Source organism: Rana temporaria, chromosome 10 (genome assembly GCF_905171775.1).
Source record: "Rana temporaria chromosome 10, aRanTem1.1, whole genome shotgun sequence".
Classification (NCBI taxonomy): domain Eukaryota; kingdom Metazoa; phylum Chordata; class Amphibia; order Anura; family Ranidae; genus Rana; species Rana temporaria.
This window is the reverse complement of record NC_053498.1, coordinates 38,007,345-38,023,554: the sequence shown is the minus strand read 5'-3', so window position 1 is coordinate 38,023,554 and position 16,210 is coordinate 38,007,345. Positions and strand designations below refer to the sequence as shown.

The 16,210-nt window shown below is 43.0% G+C and overlaps 1 protein-coding gene across 3 annotated transcripts in view; it reads right to left on the bottom strand.

Moving 5' to 3' along the window:
- The window catches only part of LOC120916530 (carnitine O-palmitoyltransferase 1, liver isoform-like), a 149,094-nt gene that overhangs the window by 9,718 nt on the left and 123,166 nt on the right, over positions 1-16,210 (bottom strand). For all 3 annotated transcript variants that reach the window (XM_040327555.1, XM_040327554.1, XM_040327556.1), the window contains exons 16-18: positions 11,410-11,562; positions 11,208-11,321; positions 182-274 (exon numbers count right to left, since the gene is read on the bottom strand). In XM_040327555.1, the coding sequence (XP_040183489.1) occupies positions 182-274; positions 11,208-11,321; positions 11,410-11,562 (360 nt within the window). The remainder of the gene's footprint in view (positions 1-181; positions 275-11,207; positions 11,322-11,409; positions 11,563-16,210) is intronic.

The following is a 16,210-nucleotide window of genomic DNA, read 5'->3' as shown; positions in this document are numbered from 1 at the left end:
GGCATGATGGGAATTATAGTTCCTGAACAACTGGAGGGCCATAGTTTGAAGAGTTGACCCATGCCCTAGAGTTTTTGCAGGCTTTTTTAACTTCAGGATGGCAGAAATATCTCCTGAAAAGTAGCAGGTCAATAATGAATGATTAGTCAAAAATAATTTGGAAAATATTCAGGGCACTCACTGTCTCATGGCTGGAGACCTTGCAGGACACATGGAAGTTGATCAGATTTTCACCAACTATTATGTAGGAGACCCCATATCCATCATCGGCCACCTGAAAAACAGGAAACAGAAATACAGACACTGAATACTGGAAACACAGCTTCCTGTAACCCATTTATTAGAGATAAGTGAAGCAGAAAAGGAAGCTAATGAGATTCTCTGGCAAACTTAAATACATACAGTATAATGTGAAAGCAATTAACCTTCTTCAAATGGACAAAAGGTCAGCAAAACTGTTCCTTTACACATATGTAATGCAGAAGGTAATTTGTTTATCGCGTTCATGCTTTTTTTTTTTTTTCGGTGTCCATTTCTCCTGCAGGTAGTAGTAAAACCCCACCAGTCTAAAAATTGTAAGAATTCCTGTATCCCTCAAATGGACTCCAAGAAAAGTATTTTTTTAGGTATGTAAAAAAATCCCTTTTATTCTTTATTCACAGGAATTCTTAGAACGTTGGGATATCAAAAACAGTTTTAACAGAGGGGTGGGCAAAATAGCAACAAAAGCCAATAGGCAGAAGCAAAAAAAAAAAAAAAACAGAAAACTGGGTCTGCCTGCAGCTCAAAGAGCCACCTGAAGGACCTAATGCCTGAAGCTGGTGTCAGATGAGCCTAGGGTCTACTCGCGAGGAAAAAAAACCCACAGATACTGAAAAAATAAAGAAGCACCGCAAATTTACTATACCACAGGTTTTTGGTGATTGTCTAAGACCCCTTTCACACTGAGGGCGCATTGCAGGCGCTAAAGCGTTAAAAATAGCGCCTGCAATCCGCCCTCAAACAGCTGCTTCATTGTCTCCTGTGTGAAAGCCCGAGGGCTTTCACACTGTAGCGTTGCACTAGCAGGACGGTAAAAAAATCCTGCTAGCCGTATCTTTGGAGCAATGTGTTTACCGCTCCTCCACCGCTGTTGCCCATTGAAATCAATGGGACAGCGCGGCTATACCGTTTTTAACCCTTTCTCGGCTGCTAGCAAAGATTAAAAGCGCCCCGCTAGCGTCCGAAATGCTCCGCAAATCCGCCCACAGCGTCAGCGCTAAAAAAAAAAAAAACAGTGTTTTACCGCCGACGCTATGGGCGGCTCAGTGTGAAAGGGGTCTAAACAAGTAAAAAAGGCGCAAAGCACAGGTACCTCAAGTAGTAGTACACAATAGTCTAAGGGCAAAGGTAAGAAGGTGTGTATATACACATATATATGCACACATAGAACTATATGGCAGGGGATCAGTCAGGGCAGCCACCAAGAAAACCAAAAGCCGGTTCCAGTATACTAGGAAAAAAAACAAGAAAAGGGGCGCCTCTGAGTATATATCATAAGAATAAGTTAATAAACAACAACATCCACTCATATGGAAAACAGGTAAGTTGCATTCAGATCTGGTTGCTGGGCTGAAGAGATGAAAGTGGGACTGCAAGTCACAGCAAGTCCTGTAAAGCTGGCACCACATCAGATCTGTTCAGGATGGAGTGGGATGGCTGAGCACAGCGTGGTTTTCTTCAGTGATCCAGGCTTAGGCATATCTTAGTCTATTAAGAAAGGAAAAGTCCATCTGATAAGAATATGGGTTCCAGGTAAAAGGTGTAGTGCAGAAGGACAAGCGTCAGTGGTTATGGCAAGCCGCTCTGTGGCTTCGGTGTGCACTCTGGCTCACGCTGCTGTCAATAAAATCCAGTGGCGCGTCGGGGGCAGGGCCGAGTCATACACTCAGCGGCTATGGCCGCAGATCGTATCACACGGAGCACGCCTGCAAGGTAACCACCTTGGGAGAGAGCTTCCCAGAGGGTGTCAGCTCTTGCAGGGAGGAGCCGCGAGACCCCAGAGGAGGACGTTTGGGGCCACTTTGTGCAAAACGAAGTGCACAGTGGAGGGAAGTATATGTTTGTTATTTTTTTTTTCTTTAAAACAAAGCTTTAGTACCACTTTAATGAGGAAGTGGAGAGACAAAAGAAACAGTTGTTAACAGTAAGAGGGATGGGTAAAACTTGGCAGTCTATTCCTTGGGCTTTTTCTGCAGGGGAAGATGGGTACTCTTGCCGTCAGTAGCATCCTAGAAAATAGTATTTAGAAACAATCCAAAGGGATGTTCCTTGAAGACCACGTGGAACAAATTCCAGAGGGTAGTATTGGGGGCATTAGTCGTAGGTTGACTAAAGCACCTAAAACTGCGGTTAGTACAGTAACAAGTCCTATTTGCAACCTCAGAACACCCAATAAGGAGATAGTATGCATCCGGATAGTATGTGTCCAGACTAAACTACATGGCATGTTCACCAATGCCAGGAGTCTGGCGGACAAGATGGGATAACTAGAGCTACTGTTGTGCGATGAGGATTTAGATTTTCCGAGACTTGGTTCAATAGCTCTCATGATTGGCTGGCAACCATTCAAGGGTATTCCCTATATCGCAGGGATAGGGAGGGTAAAAAAAGGGGAGGGGTATGCCTGTATATCACAAATTATCTACAAATGAATGTGAGGGACGACATCACTAATGGAGCAAGGGAGGAGGTGGAATGGGTAGAGCTACAAAAGGAAGGAAACTAAGGGCAAAATAATACTGGGAGTATGCTACAGGTCCCCTAACCAGAGGGAGGAGGGGGAGGTGGCAAGGATGGCATTTGTTATTATAATGGGGGATTTTAATTATCCAGACATAGACTGGGCGGAAGGAACCACACATTCATCTAAAAGCTCACCATTTTCTACATGTCTTGCAGGACAATTTCATGGGTGGTAAACGCACCAACAAGAAACAAAGCGTTATTAGATCTACTGATTACCAACAATAGAGTCCTGATCACAGGTGTGGAAATATGGGGCAAATTTAGGAAACAGCGATCACAGGTCAATTTGTTGCAGTATAAATCACACAAAAGGGAATACAAAGACACTGAATTGAAAAAAAACTTCCCTAAACTATGATCCTTGCTAGAAGATACTAAATGGGATAAAATCTTAGGAACAAAACAACACAAATAAAATGGGTATGTTTTAAGAGCATATTAAATAAGGGTATTAGCCCACGCACCCCAATGGGAAATAAAGGAAAAGGACTTAAAAAAAAATACAACGCTGAGGGATCATTATCAGCATTCCAACATTACAAAGAATGAAACAAGAAATGTAAGGGTGCAATCAGGGCGGCTAAGATAGAACACGAAAGGGACATAGCGGAGGAGAGTAAAAAAAATCCAAAGAAATTCTATGTATATAAATAGTAAGAAAGGCAGGTCAGATCAGATATTGGCCCCATAACGAATTGTGAAGGGAATCTGGTTACAAAGGATGGAGAGATGGCGAAAGTACTGAATTTATTCTTCAGTCCTCACAAGGGAAACGGGGAGGGGGCTTGAGTAACCAAAACTGCAATGCTTATCCTCATGACACGTTACAAAGCACCCTCAAGGATAACAGAGGACAGAATTAGACTTGAAAAACGTAACATCAATATGTCACTGGGACCGGATGGCTTGCACCCGAGTGTCCTTAAGAAACTTATTCAAGTAATTGCCAGACCATAGTTCCTAATTTTTATGTCTGACTGGAATGGTACCAGCAGATTGGAGAAAAGCCAATGTAGCACCAGTATTTAAAAAAAGGCCAAGATACATCCCTAGGAATTACAGACCAGTAAGCCAAACACCAATAGTATGCAAGCTCTTGGAGGGGATGAAAAGGGACTATATACAAGATTTTAGTAATGAAAAGGGTATAATTGGCAGTAATCAGCATGGATTCATGAAGAATCATTCTTGCCAAACCAACCTATTAACCTTCTATGAGTAGGCAAGCTGCCATCTAGATAAAGGAAGGTCCGTAGACGTGTTGTATCTGGATTTTGCAAAGGCATTTGATACAGTTCCCCATAAACATCTACTGTACAAACTAAGGTCTGTCAGCATAGACCAAAGAGTACATGAACTGAAAACTGACTACAGGGGCGAGTTCGCAGGGTAGTGATAAATGGGGAGGTTCTGTCCTGGGATTTAATTTATAAACAAACAATCTGGAGGATGGGACAAACAGCTCAATTTCAGTATTTGCGGATGATACCAAGCTAAGCAGGGCAATAATTTCTCCGCAAGATTTGTAAACCTTGCAAAAAGATCTGAACAAATTAATATGGTGGGCAACTACAGTGGAACCTCGGATTACAAACATAATCCATTCCAGGAGAATGCTCGTAATCCAAAGCGAGTTTCCCCATGGAAACAAAAAAAAATGTGTTCCGCATTGACTTCAATGGCATGCAATACCGCATGCTGCCAGAGGTGGCGGGACACCAGAGAGCCTCGGAAAAGGCCGTAAAGGCCCGAGGACACCTTGGCAAACCTTTAAAAAACTCAGTTCCCAAGGTTTTCCGAGGTCAGCTGAGCTGTCCTCTGGCCTTTCCGTGCAATTCTGAACGACGCCGTTCAGCTCCGCTTCGCTTTGGCCTGAATCCTGCTCGTTTTGCGAGACAACACTCGCGTTGTGTCACATGTCACGTGACTTTTTCTTTGAGAACTACTGTATATGGAGAAATTCAGATAAAAGCATACATTGCATATGAAGATTACCAGACAGACTTGCGAGCCATAATCTGGAATTGATCAATTGGACTAATATTATGATCAAGTTAGTTATCTTTATTATTAATGGCACTCACTAATTACGATTAGATGAGTAGGCTAGTCCAAAAGTGGTGGTGGTGATCATTTGTTTACACATTGGATTTTATTGTTACATATTTAAATGTATCGGTTTGTTTTGTTATATCTATTATCCTTGTTATAGTCTTGTGCAATATTAGAAGGTTGATTTTAGCACACTATTGTTTTATTATTTTATTAACCTTATACTGTGTAGAGGGTTCTTTACTGTAAGAGTGGTAATGATGTGGAATTCTCTTCCACAGGGAGTGGTTTCAGCAGGGAGCATCGATAATTTCAAAAAACTATTACAGAAGCACCTGAACGACCACAACATACAGGGATATACAATGTAACACCGACATAAAAGAACACACACAGGTTTGGATTGATGGTCTTTTTCCAACCTTGTCAATTATGTAACTACACTATGTAACTGTAACGACACCCCGAGTATGAAAGGGGTTAAAGTCGTTTAGGACATTCCCTTTCCGAACACTAAGGCAGCTACCAACACTCCAACCAGCCGAACAAGAAACCCATACAAATGATTCTCCTCCAAATACGAGACGAGGCTCCGTGTTGGGGGTCAAACAGGAATATCTATCTTTATTGAAAGACTACAGGCTTATATACAGTAAAAGAGGTGCAGCATACATATCCTGCTCATATTACTCTGAAAATACACCTGTGACCTGACCTAATAAACATGAGCTAATTAACTAATCCCTTTAAGCAGCCAAGATGACTCAGAGGCATGACCTTTAGGGCTATACTTGCTGTCTTGTAGACACAATCAACATTATCACCAATCAACACAGAACTCCTTCACACAATTACAGGGTCAAGTAGCACAAGCCACAATGAAAGACCCTTAGAAGTTATCCTAGACTCATTTACATTATAACAGACAGACAGGTGGCTGGAGGTGAAGACATTAGCATCTCCTTACAGTATATGTCCCAACAGTATGAATGAGTCACTCTTTCCAATATGGAATATATCCTGGAAGATATTGTGGATAAATATTACTGTCCCATTTGAAGTAGTCAAACATATTTTCTCAGTTACCATATGCCCCTAATGGACATAGGGTGATTTAGACATAAGAGGTGCATGGGGAGCAGAAGAAAGGGTATCCCATAGTTTCTGGGATTCTGGGTTCAACGGGCCCTCCAGTTACAGTAACCATGCAAAGTAATGCTACGGATACAAGAAGTCTACAGTCCTGCACCATAATCAGGGTGCCCACACGAGTACTAACGGGAGCACAATGTGATTGCAAAACTGGGAAGCTTTTAAAAGAATGACACAGTTGAAATAATAAAGTTACAGCTATATGTCCAGGCGCGCACCATGGTTTGACAAGATATCAAAAACAGGAGCCATTGATGCCATTGTGACTGTCACAATAAGGAGAAAATAAATTCTCAAATGTGGGTGTAATAGTTGCAGACTGAAATTGGCCTGAACTACAGAGGGCATAGAGCCCATATATAATTATGGATCTAAATGGAAAAACTGCCTGTTACAAGGCTATTAAACCAATAGATGGCAACAACAGCATCAAGCTGCATTTACTGTGTACAAGACCAGAAAGTTCCTTCCATATAGATCCAAGGAAGAAAGGAGGCTATTGTTTGCTCACACTCCCAAGCTTACCATGCACATACCCATGTGCATGACCCAAAGCATTTAGTAAGAGTGCTTCACCAATGCTTGGTCACAAAAAATGACACTCACGGCTCCCGCGGACTGAACCCCCCCCCCCTTCTCAAGACTTTTTTTAAAATAAATGACACTAGCGGCTCCCGCGGACTGCCCCCCCACCCCCGCTTCTCTACAATCAAGGATCCCCAACACGGCAAGTCTGCAACATCCACTCACCAGGATGAGTCTCCAGAGACAAGGCCAAGTGAAATCTGGCTCAGTTCTGGAAGATAATCCATAAGGAATGCCCAGACATACTGCCTTGACACGAATAGTGAAGTCCTCTGTGAAATGCAACACAAATATCACTACCAACTGCAGGCCTAATGCAGTGGGAACACCAGTATAGGAAATGAACTGGAAACCTGTGCTGTTTGGCCAACCGAAGAGTCATTCACGGTTTTCATGAATCTACCTGCAGCTCGTGATAGCAGGAAGATCATCAAAATCAACAGAGAACTGCACAGCTGAAAAATAAATTTCCACCCGAGGACAGTTGCTAAACACAGAGACATGAAGGTGTGGGCAAGGGTATTTCATGCTGACCAATGTTTTATTGTTACCAGTGTCCGTTTCTCCCATAAGAGGCAGTATAACCATGACAGACTAAGAATCCTAAGAATTTCTGTGCAACTCAATGGATGATAAAGAAAAGCATTCTTAAAGTAATGACAGACTTCTGAGCGTTTTATGAGACATTAAATCCTATAAAAAGGTCCTTAACCATCTCAGTACCAGCATGTTTCACCCCCTTCATTGCCAGGCCATGTTCAGTTTTCAGTGATGTGATATCTTGATTGACAATAACGTGGCCATACAACACTGTACCGTCTCCGCTCTCCCTGCATTCACAGGTACAGAGGCAGTAGCAAGGGCCATTTAAACTACTGCACCAGTAATTCAAAGCCAGTAAGGAGGGAGCAGGGGGTGGGGCCACGCACCACACAGCAGCGAGCCCACTGCGGTACACCCCATAGGAAGAAGCTTTTATTGGGGCACAATGAGAAGAAAAGGGAGCAGAGAGCGCTGGCAGGGGACCCCAGAAGGGGAGGATTGGGGCTGCTCTGTGCAAAGCCATTGTACAGAGCAGGTAAGAAAAGGTTCATTATTTTAATTAAAAGACACAGGAGCTTTTACATCGACTTTAATATACAGGTCAGAACAAAGACAGCAGGGCATATCCTTTAGAAGTATGAAAAGCAAAAAGGGGTGTATTTTATCGGTTAGCCCTTTTACTGAATTGCACTTCTCCCTTGCACATACTGGCTGCTTTTATCCCCTCTGCTGCACAAACTGTTCAGCTGCCATAAATATTGTTTACTATGCATTTCCCTAAAATGGTCAGTGCACCCAAAAGTAATATTTTAGTTACGAGTGGACCCTGGTGAGCTGAGTAAGATCTTGGCCTATTATATGCCTTGTTGTCTTGGATAGTACACCTGGGAGTTATGGTGTCCTCACCCACCTCTGCATTAATCAGCACCTCTTGTTGCCTTTTACATAATAAAAAATAAATAAAAAAAATGGAGAGTGGGGAACCCCAATAATGGTCACAGCAGCTGTATAAACTGTAGGGGTGCTGAAATTAATTGCTGCATCACGATTCGGGTGTCCGTGATGTGGCATTGATGCATGCAACCGGAAAAATCTATGTCGGGTGACCTCATTTCAACTTGCCCTGCCCTTCCTGGGATAGCGCTCCTGGCTGTCAAAACAACTGTGTGGTAATAAATGCAGAGTTACAATCCATTAAGTGCCCACCGCTGTATGTGCATTTTAAAATATATGCAGCTTCATACCTGCATTTCTTAATCTGTGTATATGCCGCTCATGCGACTGCCCGGCCTGCTCCTCTCCTCTCATGTCTCTCCTGATGTCAGCCTCTCTTCTGATCTGATAGCTACAGTAAGTGGGCAGGGCTGAGAACTCCCGCTGACGTCAGGAGGAGAGAGGCGGGCTGGGCAGTCGCATGAGCGGCATATACAACTATACACAGACTAAGAAATGCAGGTATGAAGTTGCATATATTTTAAAATGCACATACAGTGGTGGGCACTTAATGGATTGTAACTGTGCATTTATTGCAACACAGTTATTTTAACAGCAGTAGAGTACAAATGTGTTTGTACTCTACTTACACCTCCTACACTGCTCTGTGCTGACATTTTCCCAAATTCCCTCATTTGCACATTCCACTGTGTTAACTACTAGTGTGCTGGAAGGTGCAAACAGAGAAGCCATGGAACTGTCAGCACAGAGACAGTAAGTACAGGGAATTTCACAGGGCTGTTTGTCAGCTGTAAATTCTAATTTCTACTGACCTCCCAGCAGCTATGTGCATGAAGGCCTGTACCCTGTAGTGCACCGGATTAGTGCACTCCTTAAAGCGGAGTTCCGCCCGTTTTTTTGTTTATTAAAAGTCATCAGCTACAAAAAGCATAGCTGCTGACTTTTAATAAACAGACACTCACCTGTCTCACGGTCCATCAATGCTGCCGCACGGAGCCCGGCTCCTCTCCTCGGCGCTGTCACATTTACTGTGGACACCTGGCCATGACAGCTTACGGCTTCATGGCCGGGCACGCACTGCGGGAGCCGCACTGCACTCAGCCATTGGCCAGCCAATCTTCTGCAACCTGTGTGGTGTCCCAGAAGATCGCTGACAGGGAGGGGCCGCCTAGGCGGCCAGGACGTACCACTAAAAAGGCAACACACAATAACCCCCCCCCCCCCCAAAAAAATTACATGCCAATTACATTTTTTTTTTATTCAAAAGCAGAGTAAATTTTGTGTTTATTAAAAGTCAGCAGCTACAGAAAAAAGTGCATCTTCTGACTTTTTAAAAGACACTCACCTGTCCCACAATCCAGCGACGTGGCCACCCAAACCCTCTATTTTTCTCCCCTGCCTGTCCACGGTGCTGGCAATACTACTGTGGGCACCTGTCTGACAGCTTGCAGTTTCACAGCTGGGTGCGCGTGTCTCACTGCGCTGTTCTGCATAGCTGGACAATATTCTGGGACCTGTGATGTGTCCCAGAAGATTGCAGGGAGGAAGGGCCGCCTAGGCGGCGGAAGTGGGAGCGTGTCAGTAATCGTGATGCATCGCAAAATCGAATTGTTGACCAGGTAATCGAAACGTGAGACCAGTGAAGATGCGCATCTCTAGTAGACTGAGGTGAGGAAATGTACAAAACTTGAGCAGTCGAATTATGGAGCAGCTGTACACAGTAACCAATCTGCTTTTAAAAAGGAACTTCACTATCTCAATCATCAATTACTATATTTAATGCTTATGCTGCTAGCATTAGTAAATAGACAGGCAAGTATATTGTATATTTACTTGTTTTAAACTTTTTTCACATTTCCCCTGTTACTTCCTGGTTTCCAAACCTAGACAAATAATGTCATATATCTACATAAGTCTTCAGGAGTGGAGGAGAAGTTTTCTCAGCTAAGCACACCATCCTCCTGCCTGTATGCTTAAAGGGACACTAAAGGTACATGTTTTTTCACCTTAATGCATCCTATGCATTAAGGTGAAAAAACACTTAATGCTAAAAAACACTTACTTACCTGAGCCTGTTCACCAGCAGCGCTCGCCCCCGACGTCCTCTTCGCCGCTCAGCCTGGTCGTTGATTGGCTAGAGTGGATGGATTGAAAGCAGCGCAGCCATTGGCTCGGTCAATCACATACAATGAAGCAACGCACCGGGGGGCGGGCCCGAGTGATACAGTGAGCAGCTATAGCCGCTGGCTGTATCATGGGAGCGCGCTCGCAAGAACTTACCACCATGCGAGCTTGCATAAAAGTGGAAAGTTCTTGCGGGCAGGACCAGAGACAGCCGCCGAGGGACCCCAGAAGACGTGGATCGGGGTCACTCTGTGCAAAACGAGCTGCACAGTGGAGGCAAGTATGATATGTTTGTTATTTAAAAAAATAAAATTCTCTTTACAACCCCTTTAAGCGAAGGCCAGAACGATTTAGTGGCAATAAGTGCTACATGAATCATCTGCCCTTACACAAGATGGTCACTACCAGAAATGCTAAGTGGGTGTTTTTCAAAGTGATTTCTCAACAAAATAAAGCATGGGTCCGTTTTAATTTCAACTTGTTACACTTTGAATATGACAGCTGGAGGCGGATTGACTGCCATTCACGGCTGCACCAGATTCTGGCTACTCCAGTCTTCGTAAATTCCCCTCAGAAACTCAAGCACAGACATTCCAAGAAAATTGTCCCCATGTAAAATAGGTACACGTTAGGTGGTATAGCCATCCATCATATAGCAAAGGCAAGCAAAAAAAATTATAATAATTATATATTTATTATTATTATTTTTGGCAGACTCTTTAACCCAGTCAATTCGAAGAGAGGGGATTCCAACAATAACAACATCACATCATTCACCTAGGTGCGGTCATATTCAGACTCCATTACAAACCCAAACTAAGATATATCCAAGAAAAAAAAAAAAGAAATAATGTACTAGTAAAAAAAAAAAGAAAAAAAGAAGAAGAGGTCATTCCAACAACCACAAAGATGAATGCCCTTAGAAAAAAAAAAAAAAAAGCTAAGAATCAGCTTTAAAGTTTGGTGTACGAGTTATCTTGAATCTGAAACACTGCACTATAGTTACTTACAGGGCCAAATCCACCTCCACATGAGACATATTCTGGATGGTTTACTAAATCAAAGAGTTCCACTTGCTGGATAGGAGTCTGGCTTGTGGAGAGGCGCCAGGGTTCAGACAGCACCTAGGAAAGCAAATTTACATAAAGAGATAGTTAAACTACGAATAGTAACACTGTAATTTATTCAACAAAGCACACATCAGTGTTTTACCTCTTTCAAGAAAGGTGAATCCATCCCGAGGTATTTGGATACTACATACATACAAAACAAATGCCGATCAATTCCAGCTCCAGTCATTGCATTTCTGTACAGCAACTGATGCTTATCTGCTGCTTTTCTAAAGAGTTTTAGCCTTTCCTCATCCTGATAAGAGATAAAAAGTTAGCATACAAGCTTGTAACAGGGGGAGCAAATACTGCGCTAAAGGTAAAATTTGTGGAAATTAAATGGTGCGACACAAAAACAGGTGATAATCATGTAAATATGTGTAAAGAGAAAAAGTTGTGCTAAGTGTATGTATAAAAAGTATGTACATGATGTGATATTGAAATGTGTGATTAATGAAATTAGTGAACCTTGGGTGAAAAAAAGTATCCAACCAAATAAACCTGTTCAGCACCCTACAGGAATGCCATAGCTCTGTGGTGTCCAAGATTTCACTATGCAGGGTCTAGCGCCCGAAGGTCACATTACAGGAAAAACCTCACAGGATCCTTGTGTCTTTTTTTTGAGGCTCGGGTACCATTTAAGCATATAAGCTTTTCCTAAAATGGATCCGATCAGTCAATCCCTTGATTCATTATAAGAACCGTTTTTGGGACTAAAGACCTGGAGCTCAGAGAGCTCAAACAAATGTGCCCATCCACCCTGCAGACACTGGTAAAAAACTGAAGCACTTCCTGAATGGGAGGGGTTATATAGGGGTGGACATCCTGTCTAAAACTTTACCAGTGTCCATTCACCTAGAGATGGCGTACAACCCAGTAAGTAATGAATAATAGCCTATCTCTGTGTCCTGTGATGTAGGATAAACAAATGATAAATGTTTTTCAAAATTATTTTCAAATGTGTGAAAAGCATGGCGTGTATTTGTATACAGCCACAGTAAATACTTTGTAGAACCACCTTTCGCTGCAATCACAGCTGCAAGTCTTTTTGGGGATGTCTCTGCAAGCTTTGCACATCTAGGAGAGTGACATTTTTGTCCATTCTTCTATGCAAAATAGCTCAAGATCTGCCGGATTAGATGGAGAGCATCTAAGAACAGCAATTTTTAAGTCTTGCCACAGATTCTCAATTAGATTTAGGTCTGGACCTTGATTGGGCCATTCTAACACATGACTATACTTTGATCTAAACCATTCAATTGTAGCTCTGGCTGTATGTTTAGGGTCGTCGTCCTGCTAGAAGGTGAACTTCCACCCCGGTCAAGTCTTTTGCAGGTTTTAACAGTTTTTCTTCTAAGATTGCCCCATATTTGGCTCCATCTATCTTCCCATCAATTCTGGCCAGCTTCCTTGCCCCTGCTGAAGAAAAGCATCCCACAACATGATGGTGCCACTACCTTGTGTAACGGTGGGGATAGTGGGTTCAGGGTAATGGGCAGTGTTACGTTTTCCACCACAGAAATAGTTTTGCTTTTAGGCCAAAAAGTTAAATTTTGGTTTCATCTGACCAAAGCACCTTCTTCCACGTTTGCTGTGTTACCCAACTGGCTTCTCGCAAACTGAAAATGGGATTTCTTATGGCTTTCTTCTTGCCACTATTTCATAAAGACCAGATTTGTGGAGTGCACAACCAATAGTTGTTCCTGTGGACAGATTCTCTCACCTGAGCTGTGGCCCTCTGCAGCTCCTCCAGAGTTAACATGGGCCTCTTGGCTGCTTCTCCAATTAATGCTCTCCTTGCCCGTCCTGTCAGTTTAGATAACCGACCATGTCTTGGTAGTTTGGCAGTTGTGCCATACTCTTGAACAGTGCTCTGTGAGATGTTCAAAGCTTGTTTTTGTTTTTTTATAACCTAACTCTGCTTTAAACTTCTCCACAACTTCATCCTTGACCTATCTGGTGTGTTCCTTGGCCGTCATGATGCCGTTTGTTCACTAAGGTTCTCCAAAAAACCTCTGAGAGCATCACAGAATGTTTATTTTTACTGAGATTAAATTACACACAGGTGGACTCTATCCGCTAATTAGGTGACTTTTGAAGGCAATTGGTTCCACTAGATTTTAGTTAGGGGTATCCGAGTAAAGGGGCTGAAAACAAATGCACGCCATTATAAGTTATACATTTTATCGCGTCCATTCTTTTTTCTTTTCCTCCACTATTCCTTTCCTCCCTGTGTACAGGGATGAAGAGATGTAAAAACATTTTGAAAATAATTTATCATTTTCCTTTCACTTCACAATTATGTGCCACTTTGTGTTGGCCTAGCACATACAATCCCCAAAAAATACATTTACATTTTTGGTTGTAACAGGACAAAAAATTGGGAAAAATTCAAGGGGTATAAATACTTTTTCAAGGCACTGTATATTACATTTCATGTCTAGCCATATGAAACCACCTTATTTACATTTTATCAATGTAAAGTTAGTTTGTCGAAGATGCATATCTATCTTGTACTCTGCCATTATAACATTCATCGAATATGCTTGGAAAAGGGGCATTAGTGATCTGAACACTTATTTTTTAATAACTGTTGCAGTTGGTAAAGAGAACCAGCCAAAACAGACCTTATGCAAAAATCCGATTATTCGCTCTTACATTATCATAAGCATCATCCTTATAAAATTCACTAAAGCAATCTACACACAATTTGGTGTCTGGCTGTAAATTAATGATCCAGTCGCCAAGCAATCGTACCAATGAAGCAATCACTAATAGAGGTCTTCATTTATCCTGTTCACACGGAAACTCAAAACTATTGTGAACAGTGATGATAAATTATTAGCTACTTTGAATGACAAAATATCTTTAGTTGAAAAAAATAAAGGGATTTTTAATACAGCTTACCTGTAAAATCCTTTTCTTGGAAGTACATCACGGGACACAGAGCGGCATATTCATTACTATGTGGGTTATATGGAGTACCTTCAGGTGATGGACACTGGCAATCTCAAACAGGAAGTCCCCTCCCTATATAACCCCCTCCCATAGGAGGAGTACCTCAGTTTTGTAGCAAGCAGTATGCCTCCCAAAATGGTCCCTATAAGAGGGGTGGGAGCTCTGTGTCCCGTGATGTACTTCCAAGAAAAGGATTTTACAGGTAAGCTGTATTAAAAATCCCTTTTTCTTTCTCGTACATCACGGGACACAGAGCGGCATATTCATTACTATGTGGGATGTCCCAAAGCAATGCTTTAATGAGGGGAGGGAGACATCTTCCCAAGACAACAGCATTTAATTAGAGGTACACTCTAAAATAATAATAATAAATCCAACTTAGTCAAAAAAAGAATAAATTTAAATGTAAATTTAAATCAAGGGTGCCCCCGATTCCGAGGGTCTTAAATCGCAGCCTGCAGCACTGCCTGCCCAAAGGCTGTATCAGTATTCCTTCTTACGTCCAACTGGTAGAACTTTGTAAACGTGTGGACTGAAGACCAGGTTGCCGCCTTGCATATTTGAGCCATAGAGATCTGATGGTGTGCTGCCCAGGAGGCGCCCATGGCCCTGGTAGAATGAGCCTTTATTGATAAAGGAGGAGGCAACCTCTTCAAGCCGTATGCCTGAGTAATTAACTGTCTAATCCACCTCGAGATGGTGGATCTTGCAGCCGCCTGCCCCTTCTTGGGCCCGTCCGGCAAAATGAACAACACCTCTGTTTTCCGAATCTTCTCTGTAGCTTTAAGATAGGCCTTCATGGCCCTGACAATATCTAGGGTATGCAGCAACCCTTCTTTTCTAGACGTAGGTTTCGGAAAGAAGGAAGGTAGAATCAAATCCTGGTTTAGGTGAAAACCGGATATAACCTTCGGCAGAAAAGAAGGATGAGGACGGAGAACCACCCTATCCTTATGCAGAATAAGATATGGTTCCTTACAAGATAAGGCAGCCAATTCTGACACTCTCCTGGCTGAAACTATGGCAACCAGAAATACCAATTTCCTTGTTAGTAAAACCAAAGGAATCTCAGCCAAAGGCTCAAAGGGTTGCTTCTGCAAAGCTGATAGAACAAGATTTAAGTCCCACGGACAAATTGGCGACTTGATCGGAGGATTAATACGTAAGACCCCCTGAATGAAGGTCTTAACCAGCGAGTGGGTGGCCAACGGCCTCTGAAACCACACTGACAGAGCTGAAATCTGTCCCTTAATTGTGCTTAATGCCAGGCCTTTATCCACTCCCAGCTGGAGAAAACTTAACACTCTATCAATGGTATACTTGCGAGAAAGCCATTTCTTGGACTCACACCAGCCTACATAGGCCCTCCAAACCCTGTAATAAATTATTCTGGAGACCGGCTTTCTAGCCCTGATCAGGGTGGAGATAACCTGCTTAGACAGACCTCTACCCCTGAGAATCAGGGATTCAGCCGCCAGGCCGTCAAATTTAGACGCCGTAATGCAGGGTGGAGGATCGGGCCTTGAGAGAGTAGGTCTGGTCGTAGTGGAAGAGTCCAAGGGTCTTCTACTGCCATCCTCAAGACTAGTGAGTACCATGCCCTCCGGGGCCACGCTGGAGCAACCAGGATTACTGGCTTGTGCTCCATCCTTATCCTGCGCAGCAGGCGGGGTAGTAACTGGAGAGGGGGAAAAGCATAAAGGAGTTTGAACTGATGCCAAGGGCAAACTAACGCATCGGTTCCGCAGGCCATCGGGTCCCTTGTGCGGGACATGAACCTGTCTAGCTTCTTGTTGAACCTCGATGCCATGACATCCACGTCTGGCACACCCCACCTTTGGCAGATTGTCTGAAAAACCTGGGGATGTAGAGACCATTCCCCTGGCGACATAGTTTGGCGACTTAAGAAGTCTGCCTGCAGGTTGTCCACTCCGGGAATGAATATT